Raw genomic sequence first — 18680 nt, forward strand, 5'->3', positions numbered from 1 at the left:
TTCCAAAGATATCTCTCAATTTAGTACTATTGTAGAAGTTATTGAGTATCTTAGCTTGAACAACATATAAAAGATATCGGTTAACTTCTATAATATATAGAAGCCAATGAAACAGTTACACGTTATAGAAATTATATGTTCGCTTTTATATACTTAATTATGATTATATTATGTTTATTTGGAATGTAATGATTATAGTGGAGTCTATATATTTGTTTTGCTCATTGAAGGTTGTTTTAATCAGATTATTATAAAATGATATAAAATCATTATTATAGAAACAAGAAATTAATTTCTATATAATGTAGAAGCAACCTACTATCTTCTATACCATCAATCATGAAAAGATATTGCTCATTTAAAATATAATTAGAGAAACAAAATCAAAATATTTAAAATCATTATGGTAGAAGCTAGCAACTAGCTTCTACAAATATAGAATTAACTAATCCTAAAAATGATTGATCTAACCCTATAAATAATTTTCATCGATTACTAAGATAAATAAGAAAATGCTCATGATGATATCTAAATAATCCATTTTCTCATATCGGTTATTCAATGTAACACCCTTTTAATTTTTCCAAGATATTATTGTCTTGAAAAAGCTACTACGTGATCGACCTAATTACCATTAAAATATTTGTCCCCAGGGCTATGATATTGTGGTAGGACATTTAGATTGTTATTTGGACACTCGCGGTCGATACTCATCTATGATGTATTTATAGAAATTTTTCCTATAAATGAGGTACGTATCTAAAAGATACTGGGTTCTTAGATTGTCTACTGTGCGCGCTTTTCTGATTTATCTTACTAGTCCATGGAAAAATTTTATAGGATCGAATCGATCATCCCACGAATAATCAATATGGATAATTAAATTTATCATCAATCACCATCAAAAGTCTCACATTCCCATACATCTCCTCTGTCTTCTCATTTTACATACTTTTATAGTAAAAGATATATTTTATAATATATAATAAATTTTATTGGTGAGAATCTAGAAATGAATTGTAATGTATACCTGTATTATAATTAATATATAAATATAATATTATTAAAATACCTGATAATAAATTTGACTATTTAGCACTATCTTATAATATATTCCTAATTATATATAAAAAAAATAAATTAGTGGAACAATTTATAATCAATAGTTAAATTATTAGACATTGGGAGGAATTTTTTTTTCTAAAAATACATGCCCGTAAAATTAATTTGTTATCTCTGGTCACATTCTAACTAACCTGGCAGCCAACGGGACTTCTCATTTTACTGACACGAACAAAAACTGGATGGAATAACTGCACGTAGCCTGAAGTCTGCGACTTGGTTTTGCACAACGAATTGGGCCCCTTTTTTCGAGAATAAACATATAAATTAATTGTACGACGTTTCGTCATCTAGGGGATAATCTTGGCCGCTCATCTACCAAAACAAGACGCTTCGTGAATCATGAGAGAGATGGGCCCAGTTCTGCAGAAGAGACTACCACTAAATAAAATACGGTAGAAGTTGGGTATGATTTGGACGGGTGCCGGAAGAACTGATCCTGCTAATTTCTAGGGCCACACGTCGGCATCTCTCCGCCCTGCGATATCTCGAAGCTAAAGCTGCAATGGCAAACGGGTGGCTGCAAGAAATCTGCTTGGTGAAGCATTAGGATTTGGGGCATAAGATTTGGTTGTGGAGGGCAGAGAAGGCAGCGTCTCCTTGCCATTCATCTGCTCGCTTTGAGTCGGTCTCGATGAGCATCCAAGTTTCTTTCCACGGCGTCGCACTCCCGAGCCTCGCGCCCGCCTCCTCCTCGCTCCACTCTTCTCGCCATCTCCTGGTCCGTGCAAAAGGTTGGCCGTCTCTTCTTTTCTGTCCGATTGTTTCTCTTTCCGGTTTGAGGTGGGCTCTGATAGTTAACTGGTACCCTTCAGGAAATCGAAGTTTCATAAGCTCTTCGCATTTTGGTGTTAATCTGCGAGAAGTCCGCAAATTTTCTCATCTTTAGGTATAGCAAGTGGCTGGTTGATAGAATGTGCTGGTGTATTCGGGGAATTCAACCTAATTAAGAAAAATAATAGTAAAAGGAACAATTCTGAAGCAAATGCTTTGATTTCTAGGCATGTGTTGCGGATTAAATTATTATCAAGAAACAAATCATTATTACTAAAGGAAAGGTTCCGGTCCTTTGCCCGTGTTTAAGTGCTTTTGTAGAACTTCAGAAAATTTTATACTATTGTGCGGATTCAGCTTTCCGATCAGTTTCCTGAAATCTAAATAGTATATAACTTTCAAATTTTTGCAGCGGAGCCATCTGATAAATCTGTTGAAGTCATGAGGAAATTCTCAGAGCAATATGCTCGTCGTTCAGGAACATACTTCTGTGTTGATAAAGGAGTCACTGCTGTTGTTATAAAGGTACCTTTGGACTCGGTCTCTGTGTAAATTTTTTCTTATTATTTCTTGTTTGATTGAATTATCCATCAGGAACAACTTTTATGGTTAGTAAGATGGTAGACTTCATCTTTGTGTTCAACATTATAAAAAATTAGCGCTACCGTACTCTTCTTAGTGAAATTTTACTATCATACGCCAAAGAGGAAAACAGAAAGCCTTGCAACAGTTGCATGCAGATATGGAGTCAAAGTGTTGCTGGCACTGTTGTTCCGGCACCAGTATTTCCCTCTATACATCCCATGTATTCATATAATTGACATACCGATTGACATACTATTCCTGAACATTCTTCATTCTGATTGGATATAGACGACTGCTTGTGCTGTTGTGCTTTTTCTTGTGTTGTTTGGATCTTTATTAGCCAATCTACCTTGTTGCTTCTATTATTAGTTGGGCTTTTGCTACAATTACAAGTTTTGTGAAATACACATATGGGCATATGGAATATCAAGAAGAGGCATCCTTTCCACTATCCTTTTTTTAAAGAATATAATCACATTCTGAGAAAAAACAAATCTTCATTTTCACAGGGACTTGCTGATCACAGAGATACACTTGGAGCACCATTATGTCCTTGTAGGTAATTTTTTAAATTTTTGTTAAACAAATTTAACATATTTTATTGGAAAGCATATCAACAAAAAACATTTACTTGGCATGGCTTATTATGCATCAGACATTATGATGACAAAGCCGCTGAAGCATCACAAGGATTTTGGAACTGCCCATGTGTACCTATGAGAGAAAGGTCTGTGATGTCAAAGCTTTCCTCATAAATATGTAATCATATTGAAAATGAATTTGCTCTGTTCTCCCCAATGGATGAATTTAGAAGATCCAGGAATAGTGTATGATAGGGTCTAAATTGTATCCATCAGCATACATCTTTGTCCCTCCACAGGAGACTTTAAGTGGTACTTTTGTTTAGATATCCAATAGTTTACACCTTCATGGATTCCGAATTGAATTGCTATGGGTCACATAGTTACTTAACCGGTGGATGAATTGCTCAGAACCATATATTTTTATATTATCATCTTAGATGTTGCTTTACATGGCTTTGTTTTGTTAATTTCCTATATGATTTTCTATATGTTTAAATGACCAACAAAAGTTGCTGCTTAAAGGAACACATTTTTGAAGAAATTGAAAGTTATATTGGTTTGGGCGATTCACTAAATTATTCAATTTCTGTTATTTCTGATATTTGGTTGTCATTTTTTGCCAGGAAGGAATGTCACTGTATGCTTTTTCTCACCCCTGAGAATGACTTTGCTGGAACAGAACAAGTACGCCATTCATAATTTTTTTTGTTTGCTGTTATTTTTTCTTCTTCTTGTGATTGCATATCAATAACGACATAGAATATCCTAAATAACCTCTATAGGTTTGAATATTTCGTTAATATAAAGACTAGGAGTTTGAGAAAAGGTAAGAAAAACAAACATGAGAGATATCTTATTTGTTTTCTATTAAACCCTAATCACTTTGCCTACATAGCATGCACTGTGGATCTGTGATGCCAATTTTATTTTGCGACAATATGGGTGTCTCCGATCTATGTCCATTTAACCATTCAGCTTGAAAGTTGTTATATCCATTTGTTTTATGTGAAGATGTGTAGCAAGTAGTATACCCATATCCCTATCAATCATAGTGAACAAAAACCATTTAACAGGAATCGGATGTGGGGCAATGTGAATTAGTGAAAATGCAAATATGCAATGAATACTTGAAGCTTCGTTGCTTTCAATGACAATCACATTTCCTTTCGTAGGAATTGCAACGCAGCCCGTACAAATTGGCGTAGTTGATATCTATATGAGTGTTTGCTCCAATAGGCCTTGAGATTAATTCTCAGTGTGCAAAATATCTTGTTGGGTGTTTGACTCTTTCCATGCAAAGGGTCTAAGATAAAATGTCTCTGAAATTTACCTATTTGTATCTTATCATAGGGCCACTGTAATTTACCTGTTTATATCTTATAAGAGGGTCGATTATATTGGACTGCATTTTTTAATTGCAACGTCTTCTCTACCATTATGATCAAACTTTAGTGTTCATATATTTTTTATTGATTTATTCCATACACGCCGTTATAAGTAACATCTTATTACATTTTATATTGCTCCTGATGCACTGTTATATATATATTTTTTCATTTCAGGCCATCTCCATTGAAGAGATCAAGGAGACGACATCAAAAATCTAACTTGAGGCTGAGCAGCCTCCCTTGTTTGTAGAATGTTTTTTAAAAAATTGTAATATATTGTCAGTACCTATGGAAAAAAAAACTTCGAGTTTCTCGTTTATAGTTTTACGAAATATGTGTGCATCTCTACTATTGAGATCCTATTCAATACGATGCACAAGACAGCCAAGGAGGTAATGTGCTGGAATGTCAATGTTAGTCTTGGGCGGTAGATTTGAAGTATGGTCGAATTCGCGGAGAAATAATTTATTGATGTCGCTCAATTTATCTCTGATTCAAATATCTGGTCTTCGGACGGTTGTAGGAGTGACGATTGAAATGAGCATGCAACCTTTTGTCATATGGATTATGATATTTATCATCTCGAAAAAAAAATATAAACATAATTTTATTGTCACATACTTATTATAATAACATATTTTTTTATTCATATTTATTTTAACATGAATATTTATTATTTATAATTCATAATTCATTCAATTATTTTAAAATTATATTAAATAAATATATTTTAAAATATTTAAATTATTATTAATATTAATATTTTTAATAATAATCTTATTTTTTAAAATTATTAATATTTTTTAAATTTTAGTTTTAAAAAATAAAATTTTTTAAAAAAAACACGCACACGGGGCACACGTTGTTTGAACGTGTTCAAGTGGCATACCCCTCCATAACAGGTGTTAACACTATTAATAGAGCATTGCAAATGCTCTAATACAAAATTTTTTTAAAAAAACAGAAACTCTAGTCCGTACTCTTGAATTGACTTTGTGGTTGTTGTTGTTAAAATGATCGAGTAATTGCCAATGCTTTCTTGGACTCCAAGGTTTCAGGCTCCAAGCACCACGAGTTTCTTTTCCCATTAAAATAAATAATAAATAGTATATAGCATCACAACGGATGCATCCAGGACTTTTTGATTCCTAACTAGTAAACTCCTAACAAATCTTGACTTAGAAAATTTAAGAATTTCTCTCTGTCTTTGTTTACCTCAACAAGATTTAAAATTATGTTCAGATAACATATGGAAAGGTCGCTCGAGTTTTATATAGTTGTGAAATTATCATCCAAATAAACATTATTAATTTGCCGTTTCAGAATTGCTATCTTAAGAGGTTTAATCTTTGCAAGATCAATGCACAAACAACCCTAGCTTTTCATCTGATTCGACAAAATGGAATTTATATACATTGATTACAAAGAAAATGTTTTTCTAAATAAAAGGAAAAGAAAAAACTAACAGAAGAAAATATTGGATCTTCTTAGAACGGCGCTGACTTGTTGTGGGATCCGTCACCGGCCGCCGTGTTATCGAGTCGAAACGACACCAACCCGTCCGAATTCGCCCTACTGTTGCCGTCCGCCGTGGAACCTGTCGTCCGTCGTGAAACTGGCGCCGTCTCGTCGTCGTCCTGCCTCCTTATCGCTCGCAGTGTCTTCGTAGCCATCCTTCGCCGGACATCGCCGTTGCCTCCCTCCGCCACCCTCATCAGAATCTGCTCTGCCCCCGCGGCCCTCGCCAAGCCCGGAAACCTGTATCGGTCCCGACTCATTCCATAGAGCACCGCCACGCAGTGCTCCTCCATCGCCGCGGCGTCACTCCTCATTAGCGCCACCGCCGCCGCAATCGCCTCGGCATCCATCAATGCGCTGCGCCCATCACTGCACGCCGCCAGGTGGCTGATCACCATCATCGCCAGCCGTGGCAGGCCAGGGCCCAGCCGCCGTGGCGAGGTTTGAATTGCTGCGGCGGCCTCGCACTCTCCTGTCGCTTCCGCGACAGCAAACAGCGCCCGAACAGCACCGGCGGTTTGTGCGATCTTGGAACGGTTGAGATCCGCAAGGGAGAGGTAGTAGAGTGCCATCCCGGCGTCGCGACGGGCCCGGAGGCCGGCGTTGGTCAGGCAAGAGAACAGGCTGAGCAGCGGCGGGATGGCGCCTAGGGAGCCGATGGTCACCCGGTTCTCTTCCTCAAGGGCCAGGCTGAAGAAGGCGGCGGCAGCGTGCTCTCGGACCTCTGGCTGGCCGTGCTTGAGCACGTCTACGAGCGGCAAAACGACACCGCAACTCACAATTGCAACTTTATTTTCTGGCTCCAGTGATAGGTTCACAATGGCGGCGACGGCGCTAACCTGTACAGCGGCACAGCGAGAGAGGACCATGGAGCGGAGGGCGGCGAGTAGGCGGCGGCTACAGAGTTTGATTCGGCAGACGCGATTCTCTCTGGTGGCATGGCGGAGGGAGATCGCTGCGAATTCCTGCTCCTTGATGTCGTCATTCGTCAACTTGGCCAAGATCTCATCTTCGAACGCATCGACGTCCGAACAAGTCAAGAGAGTAGCTTTTGTGTTGTCGATCTCAAGAGAGGAAGATGAAGAAGTGCGATGGGAGGAGCTGGAGGTGAAGGGCGAAGAACACAAAGGAGAATTTTCCGGCGATTCCTCTGAATTGATATCTATTTCACTCAATTTCAACCTCAGTGTGTCGTCTGCTCGGCTAGTTGATCCAGAAGCTAACGCCGGAACCTTCAAGGATTGGTCCTTTTTGTTCTCTGGGACGAAACGGAGCGAGTTAGTCCCCAAGGCTCCATATTTTTCTTTTCCACCGCAATCACTGGAAGCCAATCCACCAGGAGAAGAACGAAAAATAACGGCGGAAGTGGAGGGAGGGGAATCGGAGGGTACGAGGCGGCGGACGAGGGCGCGGGCGGCGTCGAGAGGGATGGGGAGAGGACGGGGGAGACCACGGGCGTCGCACCAGTTGTGGATGGCAGATTTGAGGGTGGCGTTGGGGATCAGCACGGGCATCGAAGGGGGGGACGAAATCGAGGAAGAAGGAAGTCGCGGGGAGAGGTCGGGAGGGGCGATGCCAAGCTCGAGGCAAGCAAGGACGCAGCTCCGCTCGAAGGTCCACCCTGTGGCGGCGAAAACGACAGGATCCCCCATGAGCGAGCGCGAGACGGGGCACAGGAACTGCGCAGGCGCTGCCTCCGCCAGGAGGGCGTCAGCAGCAGCAGCAGCAGCAGAGGGAGGCGGAGAACAGCGGGGAGAGGAAAGCTGGCAACGCGGAACGCGGCTTGCCATCTGGTTTGACTGGGTTTGCGGCCATCGACGATGCGATCAGCCTCTTGTATTATTATTATTATTATTATTAAGAAGTGATGTGTGACATCGACTACCTGATATGAAAATAATACAGGTATATTTTGTCCTATAATTTAAGGATTTACAATACGAATCTTACACAGTGAAACTAAACTTGGCCGCTAATTTACGGATCCATACACCAGGTTGCCTGTGCGGCCGCCGTGAGATCCAACGGGCTGTTACGAGTTCGTGTAGGTCATCCGTGTGACCGCGCGGAGATCAAATCTTCTGTCCCGAAACTCTCCCTGTCCCTTTGTCCCACGCAGAAAACAACAATCGACTCGTGAGAAACACGTGACGAAGGCGGAAACCAAAAGAGCGATTCACCTATAGGACAATAGGGATCGATCTGTGGACCGATCCACCTATAGGTTGATCGGTCCACAGACCGATCAGAAGTCTCCCAGACCGATCAGGATAGAGATCGATACACGTACTTTTCTCCTTCAGAAAAATAAGGAGATCGGTCTGTGGACCGATCCACCTATGGCTTGATCGGTCCACAGACCGATCAGGGCTCTGCAAGGACCGATCGGCCTAGGGGCTGATCGGTCTGGGGACCGATCAGTCCCCAGACCGATCGGTCCCTAGGCCGATCGGACCTTGTAGAGCCCTGATTTCCACCTTCGTCATGTGTTTCTCACGAGTCGGTTGTCGTTTTCTGTGTGGGACAGAGGGACAGGGAGAATTTCGGGACAGAAGATTTGACCTGGGCCGCGCGAGCTCACGGGCAAAATTTTCTGATATTTTATTAGTATGATCTTGGTCAAACAGACAAAAAAAACACGAACAATTGATTTAAATCGACATAAAGTAAACCGGCTCTATGAAATGAAGACCCCTCTCTTGATCCAACTCAGTGGCAATGATCGAGCTGCCAATCGCGATCAACGGCCACAACAATCCACATAAAACCAGCGACGAGATGTGCCGTTCCTCTGTTTGCAGTGTCTCGGGAATCAAGTGATTAAGTGGAAAGGTTGTTGAACTCGTCGCATCGCCGGCGGACCTCTCCCTTGTGGCCGGCCTTCACCCCGAACACGCTGAGCTTCTCCATGGCGTGGGCGAAGTCAGAGAAGAAGGCCGTCTGGTTGGCGGCGTAGAGCTGCACGTAGGGTTGAGTACGCGGGTCGGCCGCCAGGGCGTAGTCGGAAGCGAGCAGCCCCAGCCCACGGAGCAGGTTCTGGTAGTACATGTTGTCGAACTTTCCCGGCGTCATGACGTCGTTGAAGGCTGCGATTGTCGGGTCGTTGCCGTAGTTGGCGCATGCCTTCTGCAGCGCCGCCGCGAAGTGAGGATTCATCGATGGGTCGTGCTCCGCTTGGCCGCCCCCGCCATACCCGTAGATCCGCGTCGCGAACTCGGAACAGTGGGAGAAGCCCACGGTGTGGGCGCCTGAGAGCGCTACCAGCTCTTGTACGGAGAAGCCTTTTTGGGCGAAGTTGGCAATGAGCAGGTCGACAGTCATGTTAGTGTGCGGGAGATTTCCGGCGACAGAGGCGGCGGTGGAGGCTAGCGCGTCCTTGCGACCGAGGCGGACGCGGTAAAAGGGGCCGCCGAGCATGGAGACGAGGTCGCGGGTGGCGAGCGCCAGGACGTCGGAGCAGGAGACGACGCCGGGGCATTCCAACTCGAGAGCGGTCTTAGCGCGGATGACAGCATCGAAGCCGTCGCCGGGGAGGGAGACGTTCTCGTCCGCGTCGCGCTCCGCGCGGTTGAAGGCGTTGGTGGAGACGAGGACGGAGGCGTCGCATCCGCCGACAAAGCAGTCGTGGAAGAAGAGGCGGAGGGTGCCGGCGGCGGTTGTGGGAGTGGTGATCTGCTTGTTGGTCACCACGTCCGACACAATCTGCTGCACCTTGGGGCACGTGTTCTGGTAGTATTTGGGGGACAATTTGGCCTCCGCCTCATCCGGAAGGAGAAGAAGGAGGAGGATCAAGGCCGTGGCCATGAAGGCGGTGGGCGCTATCGTCGGCGGAAGTGGACGGTGCGTCGCCATGGGTGGACTAATCTTTTCCTCTCGAAGCCTAACTATATATCGATCGAAGAATGGACGGAGAATTGATATCGTATAATGAACAAATGAATTGCTGCTTCCTCTTCGCCGACGAAGAGGAAGCCGAGGAAGAGAAGAGGAATGGAAGATGGAAGAGACAACGGAGAGGAGAAATGGTAAGGAAAGGAGAGGGAGAGGCGGAGCGCGGTTTGAGGAAGAAGACGACTATTGAATAGGGGGATTCGAATAAAAAAAAAAGCAAAAATAACCTTCCGGTTCAATTAAATTTGTTCGGTCGAAAGGTGGCTCACCACACGGTCTGTTCCTTGTCGAAACGAACACTTGACTTGATCCGGTGTAGGACACCGATCCGAGCCCTCATCCATCGCTGCCTCTCCGGCTGCTACTGCAGCGACGATTACGGATTCCTACTAGTTCGACGGCGCCGGCGCCGGCGGCGGCCTTCGTTAGCTCTAGCGAAGTTCACCGCATAGTGGCAGCGAACCTTCGCTGAGCTCTTTGATGGAGACTAACGCCCTTGCCGCCTCCTATTCTCTCAGATCCGGCGTCCGCCCCTCCTCCTCCGTACCACTCCCCTCCACGCATGGACTTCCCTGCAAACAGCGACACGGACAGGGTTTCCTCCTATATTCCTTCCGTGACTCGTGTCTACCGGCCAGCCGTAGAGCTGGATCGTCGGTGGCTTTCGTTCCCAGGGCCGCAGCCGAGGTGCGCGATGGAAGGCCGAGCCTAGGTGGCGGGGAAGGAGGACGAGGAAGAGGAGGGAAGAGAGTTTTACGACAGTCTCAGGCACATACGACCAGCCCATCCTTGCCCGTGAAAGAAATTGCGTCATTTGCTGTGCCGGCTGGAGCGTTGCTTGCTGTCAGTTTTGGTATGTGGATTGTTTTCCTGATTCAAGAGATTGGATTACCAACAGACTTTAGGTTCTACATAAATGACTTGTTTCTCTTTATTGATTTCTTCAACTTTCTGGAACATTGATTGATCTAGGAGTATATGCATGTAGGCGAGAATTTCTCAAAATGGAAATTGAACCATACCAATGCATGTGGTTTTAAAACCTTGTTCTTATTTTCTTCCTCTAGACAAAATCTAGGATTGCAAGTTGAACTCGACGGGGCAAACAAGTATATGCATAAATGTATTAAATACACATGATTTTCTGCAGAGGTGAATGGAAGCAGAAATTTTGAGGCCTCTAAGTGGGTTTAACCTAAGAATATTTATATGTTTGGTCCTCATCTTGTTTAAAACCTTCATCATGCTACACTTTATGAAACTTTCAAAGGTAGAATTTACATTTGGCTTAAATAGTGTGCACTTTGTAATGTTCTATCTGGTATGATGATCCATGACGTCCTACATTGAGAAAGGCGCATCGAGAAGACAAATCTATTGACTTACTCTATTGCTGTCAGTGCTAGTCTTTTGACATCCTTTAGTGTTCATGCTAGCTTGTTGGTTCATCTTCAAGTCAGATGTATATGAATGGTTCCTCTGTGATGCCAAAATTTGACTATCTTGGTAATCATGCTAAAAGAATATAGCTTTGCTGAACTCCATTTTGCTTCATCATGCTTTAGTTATTCAGATGGCACTGCTAATTTACTCCTTCAGCACACAGTTTTATGGAAGGTGGCTGGAAAACTAATCATGCCAAAACCAAAGGGCTCAACATCTGAGATTAAAAAAACTCCGTCGCTTGGACTTAAGTGGTCCTTTTCCCCTGGGACTAACTTGCTATCAGGTGGTGCTGCAAAACTTGAAAAAGAGTCCAGGCAAAAACTAAATGAGTTTTCCAAGGAACTTAGAACATTCAGAAGTGTTGACTTGTCAGGTTAGCACACTGAACTTGTTAGAATGTATCTACAGCAAGTGATTACAGTTGTTCACTCTATAACTAATTGTTTCTAAATCTAATATCTGGTAATGAATATGCTGAGATAACTTTTCCAGGAGATTAAACTTACATTTACTTTACCAGGGTAATGGAATACTTGTAGATATTTAACAAATTCATGATTCTGTTAGGTCGTAACTTTGGTGATGATGGTCTGTTTTTTCTTGCTGAAAGCCTTGGTTACAATCAGGTTTGTTCTTTTCCTTCCTTTCCATAACCTTACTTTTTTTCTTGTTCCTACTTGTAAACTATTGCTGAACCAGACTCTTAAAGGTATGACATTACTAAAGCAAGACATTTAAGCATAACTTTTTTTAGTGTCGTTTAGCATCTCATTAGTTTTTTTCCATGTCTCAGGCAGCAGAGGAAGTGGATTTTTCTGGCAATGGGATTACAGCAGTTGGCCTAAAGGCACTTGATGGTGTTCTTCAGACGAATACCATGCTTAAAACTCTGAACCTATCAGGAAATAATATTGGCGATGAAGGAGCTAAGGTAAGTCCATTTTTTAATTTTAATTTTACTAATTTTTGTGTTTGCGCCTATTCATATGGAAATAAGCAATTTGATTATGCTGGAAGTACAATAGTGTATTGGAATACAAGAAAAATTAAAGTTCATTATCACCATTAATTGGTAATTTGATATTAGATGATTTCTTTGACGGTAAATGACAAAATCCTTTAATGGTATTTGATAAATTTACTGTGGTTGATATAGTAGGAATTCACACAAAGTAATTAGCATACAAGCATCCTAATTGTAGTTGCTAAATGCAAATACCCTATTATGTAGTTCATTTGACAGTATTTATCTTAGTTTGTTTAGGTCGGTTTTCATGGGGTTTTCATGGGGTAGTGGATTTTTTTTTAATATATTTGTGTTCCAGCAAAAAAGCAAGGTAAGGCTGCATACAATGGATCCTTCCCCGGGACCCCGCATGGCGGGAGCTTCGTGCACCGGACTGTCCTTTTTGTGTTCTAGCAATGATGAGATAATTATTTGCTTGCCATGGAATTTATCTTTGCTTGTCTGATTTATTTCAGTTTTAAATAACTATAGTTTTTACATGATTCTTGCTTTGTAAAAATATATATATATTTTTCGTTTTTAGATTTCCTTCTTGGATGATGATGCAGTTCTCCAATTTGTTGTTGTTTTTGTTCATTTCAGTATTTACCTAGTTGCATCACTCTTAACCATGTTTCTTTATAGCCCAGTTGTGCATGAAGTAGTGATTAGCATATCATGTCACATGGGAGATATACCTCATGTTATGATATTTTCTGTTGTCAAATTTTTTATGATATACTATGTTATGATATACCAAGAAGTCTTTGTACATGTTATTTTACTTTACATTATTCCTGTTTCCTTTCATTAGATGTTGAGATTGTGGAATTTCCCATGCAGTGCCTTTCAGATATTTTGAAGGTGAATGGAGGTATTCAGAAACTCCAGCTAAACAGTTCGGGTATTGGAGATGAGGTTGTTTAATTTTACTTGTTGCAAGTTCCGGTTGTTTGTTTCTTGAGGAAGAAAATGATTTTGGATTCTGGTAAAGTCTGAATGCTAAATATGTTATGCAGGGTGCAAGGGTTATTGCAGATATGCTGAAAGAAAATCAAACTTTACGTGTGCTGGAGCTTAACAATAATATGATTGAATATTCTGTATGACCTTATTCTTGGGCAATCTTTCATGTTTTTATGAAATTCCTAGATCTTTTACACTTTGTTTATGGTGTCCTTACTCCTTACACCTTATTTCCATGTGAAATTTTATAGGGTTTTGCAAGTCTTGCTGGAGCACTAGTTGAGAATAAGGCAATTCGATCTATACATCTCAAGTTAATAAGACTTACACACACTTAGATTTTCTATCCATGCAGTTCTTTCTTGCAGATTTAATTACTTCATCAAATCTGTTGGCTTTCCAGTATTTATTGATTGTATTACTTCTCAGCAATTATGTAAAACTATATTTCTATCTTAATATAGTGGCAACTATGGTGGTCCACTTGGTGCTGCAAGTCTAGCCAAAGGAATTGAAGGAAATAAGTCTTTAAGGGTATGAGTTCAGCTTAATGATTATGGATTTACACTTTTGATTTTAGCAAGAAGATTTACATAGCTTGAAACAAAGTGAAAATTTATAGAAATCCATAAAGTGCATCAATGCATAGAAATGTAGCTTATGTGACCCTACAGAAGAAAACATGACTGAATGCATAAGCAAACTAACTTTACAACTCTATATTAGCGCGCACAGAATTTGGACAATTTTTATTCTTTAAGTTTTGTAAAGTTTGTCTCCATTCACTGAGAGTTGCATTTGATGTAAATCTATATAACTCATAACTTGATTAAATGAAAGAACCAATCTATTGACTTGTTATCTCCAATCATTAACCTTAATAATCTTAAACTCAAGTATATAGACCTCCCCATTTGTTCAATCTCACATATGATATTGAACTGAATTATAGTATCCTATTGCATTGATGCTGCTCTATCATTATTTTTCATCTTATCCAAACTCATATCTTTCTTGATGATCTTGACCTTTTCACATCTATACTGCTATGCAATATGTATGTACCTGTATTGTGTTCATTGGATTTGATTCCATGTCAAATTCCAAAGAAAATGGTTAAACAACATACACCATCTGCCTCTTGAAGGGGTAAAAGATTTTGCTCATCCACTGATTTCAGAAAAGTTGGACAAATTTCTATGAACTATGCTTGTTGCAAAGAAAGTTTTCATGAGGCTTGTGAATTCATCTCACGTCTTTGAGACTTAAGCAACACATTTAAGTATTGCTGCAAAAATGACATCCTTTATTACAGTTGTCAATGTCATCACTATGCATAAGAATTGAAGATTTATGTCAATGCCAACACATTTGCATTAGAATCAAAGATTACTAAGAAATTGGAGATGATTGCCAGAATGGAAATCAGAAGACCAGAATGTCTAAATCATCATAAAATATTTTTTTGAAAGAATCTATGTGGTTTTTTGCTGCTTGACTTGGAAACCAAGTAGAGCTTGTGAACAAGCCCTACTTAATTAATGCAAAACATGAATGTAATCCTGAGAACTGTAGTAGTTTTAACGACAATAAGTTCTACTGAATAACATTGTCTATTTTTTTCTCATCTACAAATTCTCATCTGAAATTGCAACCAGGAACTTCATCTTCATGGAAATCTTATTGGAAATGAAGGTGTTCGAGCATTGATATCTGGTTTATCTGCTCATAAAGGTTCTTTTGTTTGGTTGCTGATATAATATTGTTTGTTGTATATAGTTGTCACAATCAATCATTTCTTCTTGTTTAGGAAAAATAACACTTCTAGATATTGGCAACAATGAGATTGGTCCCAAAGGCGCCTTTAGCATCGCTGAGTATGTTAAGAAAACTAAGTCCTTGCTATGGCTGAATCTTTACATGAATGACATTGGCGATGAGGTGTGGTTATTGACTATTGTTGCATTTATGCTCTGTTGCTTCACTTCTGAAACATAAATTATCATCTAAGCTGCATATATATCTCTAGGCATTTGGACTACACACACACACACACACACAAGGGTTTGACCTGTCTGGTTACCTTGGAAGTTAAAATAGCATCAAGATATCAAAGCATGTGAATAAGACTACAAGCACATCATAATTTATGGATAAAATTTTGTCTCTTAGGGGGAATCCACATGCTATGCAACCAATGTTCATCCTTTAGAGCATCAAGTCTAGTTTTGTTGCTGAGTTTGGTTCCATGTATACTTGAATTATCATGTGGCCTTTAGTTATTGATTGATGGATAATTTGTTTAGGGTGCTCACATATCATTAATTCCATCTGCAGTATAAGCAAATTTATGTGACACAAATCATAAAAGGATTATATTAATTGCTAAATTTCCTACAAGGTTTTCATTGCAACCATGCTTCTATTCAAGTTCATTGGTGATATATTATTTGGATGCATTTTATTTGAAGTTTTATGTAGCTTTTTATCACTTAATACTAACAGGGAGCTGAAAAGATTGCAGATGCTTTAAAAGAGAACCGCACAATAACTACAATAGATTTGGTAAGAGTTGATTCATAAAGTTATTTATCATAAGGTTTATAGGTATTTAAAGAAGCCATTGATGAGTTATCTGGCACTGGTACACTTTTTACTCTTTTTCCCTTCTTTTTCTTTGTACCTGGTGGTTGAGCAGCTACCTTTTTTCCTAGCAGGTACCCCTTTCTATGGATGTTTTTATAATTGCCTTTTTAACCTTGGTTTTAACACACTGTCCTCAAGTTTGTAACTTTGTATTCAGAAAATTTATTTCAGTCTTTCCAGAAAATCTTGGTCAGTTGTGTCAACTAGCTCGTGTTTTACTTATCTTTTTTTGTTTCATTTCAATATTTTTTTAATCCTGTTTAGTAAGATCATAGTTACTGGGGAAGTCTATTGACTCTATTCATGCTGGAACTGGAATTTTCCAGGTCTAATGTTTTGGAAAATTGAGCAGTTTTGTCTTCCCCAATGCAGAGTTCATGCATTCTTGGCTTCTAAGAATGTTAGTACAAGTTCTTGCATTTTCTGCACGTATGCCATTACGTCATCACCCTCAGTTCCAGTAAAAATTTGAAACATTATAAGATAGATATCATCTTGTCTAAGAAATGGTGAATAAAGAAGAGTATTGATTTTATGAATAATTTACATAGCAATTTGTGTGGCTATATTTTTGTAGCTTCATAAGAGTTCGTTCACGGCACATTTTTGTATATTCCTTCTCAACTATTTCTGGATACATTTCTTTTAAATATATGATTACTAACTTTTAAGGGCATTTTTGCTAATTTTTCCCCACTTTGATCTTTAACAATGATCTTCAAATCTCAGTTTTGTTTTATGGTTTTATTTTCTTTGATGAATAATCCTTTTGTAGCAAAAGATATTATGTTCACCCCAGGCGCCCCTCACAACCTGTCCCAGGTTATGTGAAGGGCAGTAAATCACAGGTCAGCTTATAGCTGGCCAGGGGTGGGAGGAATTATTTTTCTCCGAGGGCATGCGCCCATTGAGAATTGATCTCTTGCCCCCATTGTAGCAAGTCTGTCACCTTCTAGTCAACTGGGCACCCGTGGGATTTGACAGATTATCCTTGTATATGCTGGTAGTGGATTGCTATTGAATTGGGCCAGTATTCTCTTACTCATATGCAACTTATTAATTATTCTTTAATGGCTGGTCTTCAATGTGCCTTATTTATAGTTTCCCATAGAAATGGGTCTTTAGAAAAGTAATATTTGTGGTAATATTGGAGGTTCCCATAAGAATGGATCTTTGGAAAGAAGTAATAGTTGTGATATTAGTGTGATTTTATATTTAAGTACCTCATTTTTATGCCTTTAGGCCTTATGTAACGCCTCTCCTCTTCCCTATTTTTATGTGACTGTAACTATTCTAAAGCACCTACCCGCAACTGGTTGATTATTGCATAATTGTTGTTGGAGTGTTAGTTTCTTAGATCAGTTTTGAAGATATATGTTTTCAGGGAGGTAATAACATCCATGCAAGTGGAGTGAGCATGATCGCTAAAGTACTGAAAGATAATTCTGTCATTACAACTGTGAGTAATCCACTAACTTGTTATTTTGCTATTTCCTTCTATTTGGAATTCAGCATGGTCTTGTATCGTAGAATGGGGTACAACTACTTTTTAGCGGTCAAATCTGATTTTATTAGCCTCACAGCTGGAGCTAAGCTATAACCCTATCGGTCCTGATGGAGCAAAAGATCTATGTGAAATTCTAAAATTCCATGGGAAAATAGAAACATTGAAGCTTGGTTGGTGTCAGGTATCATGAGTTTGATTATGTTCAGATCTATCCTGCTACCTCCGGTTCATATCAAGCATGTTTTGCAGATCGGACCAAAGGGCGTTGAGTATGTTGCAGACTGTTTGAAGTACAATACGACATTATCAACTTTGGATCTACGGGCAAATGGACTTGGAGATGATGTATATTCACCTGTGCATAGCAAAGAAGTACTATTTTTTCACCATAGATAGTCTGTCTTGATGTTTTACCAATCATTCTTTACAGGGTGCAGTCTGTCTAGCACGCAGTTTAAAAGTTGTTAACGAAGCTCTAACGTCACTTGATTTAGGTTTCAATGAGATAAGAGTAAGTTCATTGCCCAAAATGTAATATGATCAGACCAAGTTCCTAGAATGTACAATCATCATAACCAACAAGTTAAACCGCAAACAGGACAGAGGAGCTTTTGCTCTAGCTCAGGCATTAAAGGCGAATGAAGATCTTGCTGTTACATCCTTGAACCTTACAAGCAATTTCCTTACTAAATACGGACAGGTTGGTTCTATTGCATCCATCATCTGTGCTTCAGTATTTCTTTTCCACAATTGAAATTGACTAACTATACAGGTAGCTCTTACGGAGGCTCGAGATCATGTATTTGAGATGAATGAGAAGGAGATAAACATCTTCTTTTAGCTGCCATCATGTTCTTAGCTTCCTCCTCTCCGATGCCATTGCCTGTTCCTCTGTAGATTTTTTTTTTTGAAGTCACACTGGTTGTTCCAGTGTACATCAGCTTCATATGAAGATCTTACTATACTTAGGAGTAGACAAATTTTCGATCTATTTGGCTGTATCATTTTTTTTTAGGTGAACGATGTCAGAAATCATCTATTCAATGCATTTTCTGAAAACGGAATGTTATTTACTTGATTATATATGCTCTAACACTTGCAGAAAGCATTTCAGTGAGACATGACTGAACTCGTCTCAGAACTGATGAAATGACAAAGAAAATAGTTCGTATCAGTGAGACATGACTGAAAAAGCCTTAAATCCCCCAAAACATTAACACCGTGATAAAATAAAATGGTTGCAAATT

At 40.0% G+C, this 18680-nt stretch overlaps 4 protein-coding genes across 6 annotated transcripts; 2 read left to right on the forward strand and 2 right to left on the reverse strand.

Moving 5' to 3' along the window:
* The first annotated feature begins 1591 nt into the window (after positions 1–1591).
* Positions 1592–4780, forward strand: LOC122030426 (ferredoxin-thioredoxin reductase catalytic chain, chloroplastic-like). The gene is made up of 6 exons (XM_042589627.1): positions 1592–1856; positions 2309–2421; positions 2991–3040; positions 3137–3208; positions 3689–3749; positions 4628–4780. Exons 1-6 carry the CDS (start codon positions 1757–1759, stop codon positions 4670–4672), a joined length of 441 nt encoding a protein of 146 aa, XP_042445561.1. The 5' UTR covers positions 1592–1756; the 3' UTR covers positions 4673–4780.
* A 1034-nt stretch (positions 4781–5814) lies between these two features.
* Positions 5815–7800, reverse strand: LOC122030016 (U-box domain-containing protein 40-like). The gene has a single exon (XM_042589167.1). It carries the CDS (start codon positions 7759–7761, stop codon positions 5941–5943), a length of 1821 nt encoding a protein of 606 aa, XP_042445101.1. The 5' UTR covers positions 7762–7800; the 3' UTR covers positions 5815–5940.
* A 991-nt stretch (positions 7801–8791) lies between these two features.
* LOC122029402 (peroxidase 65-like) lies at positions 8792–9775 on the reverse strand. The gene has a single exon (XM_042588368.1). The coding sequence runs from the start codon at positions 9773–9775 to the stop codon at positions 8792–8794; it is 984 nt and encodes a 327-aa protein (XP_042444302.1).
* Positions 9776–10145: 370 nt separating this feature from the next.
* Positions 10146–18538, forward strand: LOC122029401 (NLR family CARD domain-containing protein 3-like). 3 transcript variants are annotated; one of them, XM_042588365.1, is made up of 17 exons: positions 10146–10715; positions 11469–11681; positions 11876–11934; positions 12102–12239; positions 13158–13232; positions 13334–13417; positions 13532–13593; positions 13745–13814; positions 14939–15014; positions 15091–15221; positions 15786–15845; positions 17311–17385; positions 17510–17614; positions 17695–17778; positions 17864–17944; positions 18032–18133; positions 18206–18538. In XM_042588365.1, exons 1-17 carry the CDS (start codon positions 10343–10345, stop codon positions 18272–18274), a joined length of 1857 nt encoding a protein of 618 aa, XP_042444299.1. In that variant the 5' UTR covers positions 10146–10342; the 3' UTR covers positions 18275–18538. The 3 variants fall into 3 exon arrangements, with proteins under 3 accessions (XP_042444299.1, XP_042444298.1, XP_042444301.1); XM_042588364.1 differs by having other exon boundaries at positions 10147–10715; positions 17683–17778; XM_042588367.1 differs by having other exon boundaries at positions 10577–10715; positions 11462–11681; positions 17683–17778.
* The last annotated feature ends 142 nt before the right edge of the window (positions 18539–18680 follow it).

The sequence above is a fragment of the Zingiber officinale genome, chromosome 10B (assembly GCF_018446385.1).
Source record: "Zingiber officinale cultivar Zhangliang chromosome 10B, Zo_v1.1, whole genome shotgun sequence".
NCBI lineage: Eukaryota > Viridiplantae > Streptophyta > Magnoliopsida > Zingiberales > Zingiberaceae > Zingiber > Zingiber officinale.

Excerpts from the sequence above, each read along its gene's own strand:
- LOC122029401 (XM_042588364.1), top strand. The coding sequence starts at position 10,343 with ATGGAGACTAACGCCCTTGCCGCCTCCTATTCTCTCAGATCCGGCGTC. Across the intron at positions 13,815-14,938 it reads AAGGAAATAAGTCTTTAAGG|GAACTTCATCTTCATGGAAA; the intron begins GTATGAGTTCAG and ends AATTGCAACCAG. Across the intron at positions 15,015-15,090 it reads TGGTTTATCTGCTCATAAAG|GAAAAATAACACTTCTAGAT; the intron begins GTTCTTTTGTTT and ends CTTCTTGTTTAG.
- LOC122030426 (XM_042589627.1), top strand. The coding sequence starts at position 1,757 with ATGAGCATCCAAGTTTCTTTCCACGGCGTCGCACTCCCGAGCCTCGCG. Across the intron at positions 1,857-2,308 it reads TCTCCTGGTCCGTGCAAAAG|CGGAGCCATCTGATAAATCT; the intron begins GTTGGCCGTCTC and ends AAATTTTTGCAG. Across the intron at positions 2,422-2,990 it reads TCACTGCTGTTGTTATAAAG|GGACTTGCTGATCACAGAGA; the intron begins GTACCTTTGGAC and ends TCATTTTCACAG.
- LOC122029402 (XM_042588368.1), bottom strand. The coding sequence starts at position 9,775 with ATGGCCACGGCCTTGATCCTCCTCCTTCTTCTCCTTCCGGATGAGGCG.
- LOC122030016 (XM_042589167.1), bottom strand. The coding sequence starts at position 7,761 with ATGGCAAGCCGCGTTCCGCGTTGCCAGCTTTCCTCTCCCCGCTGTTCT.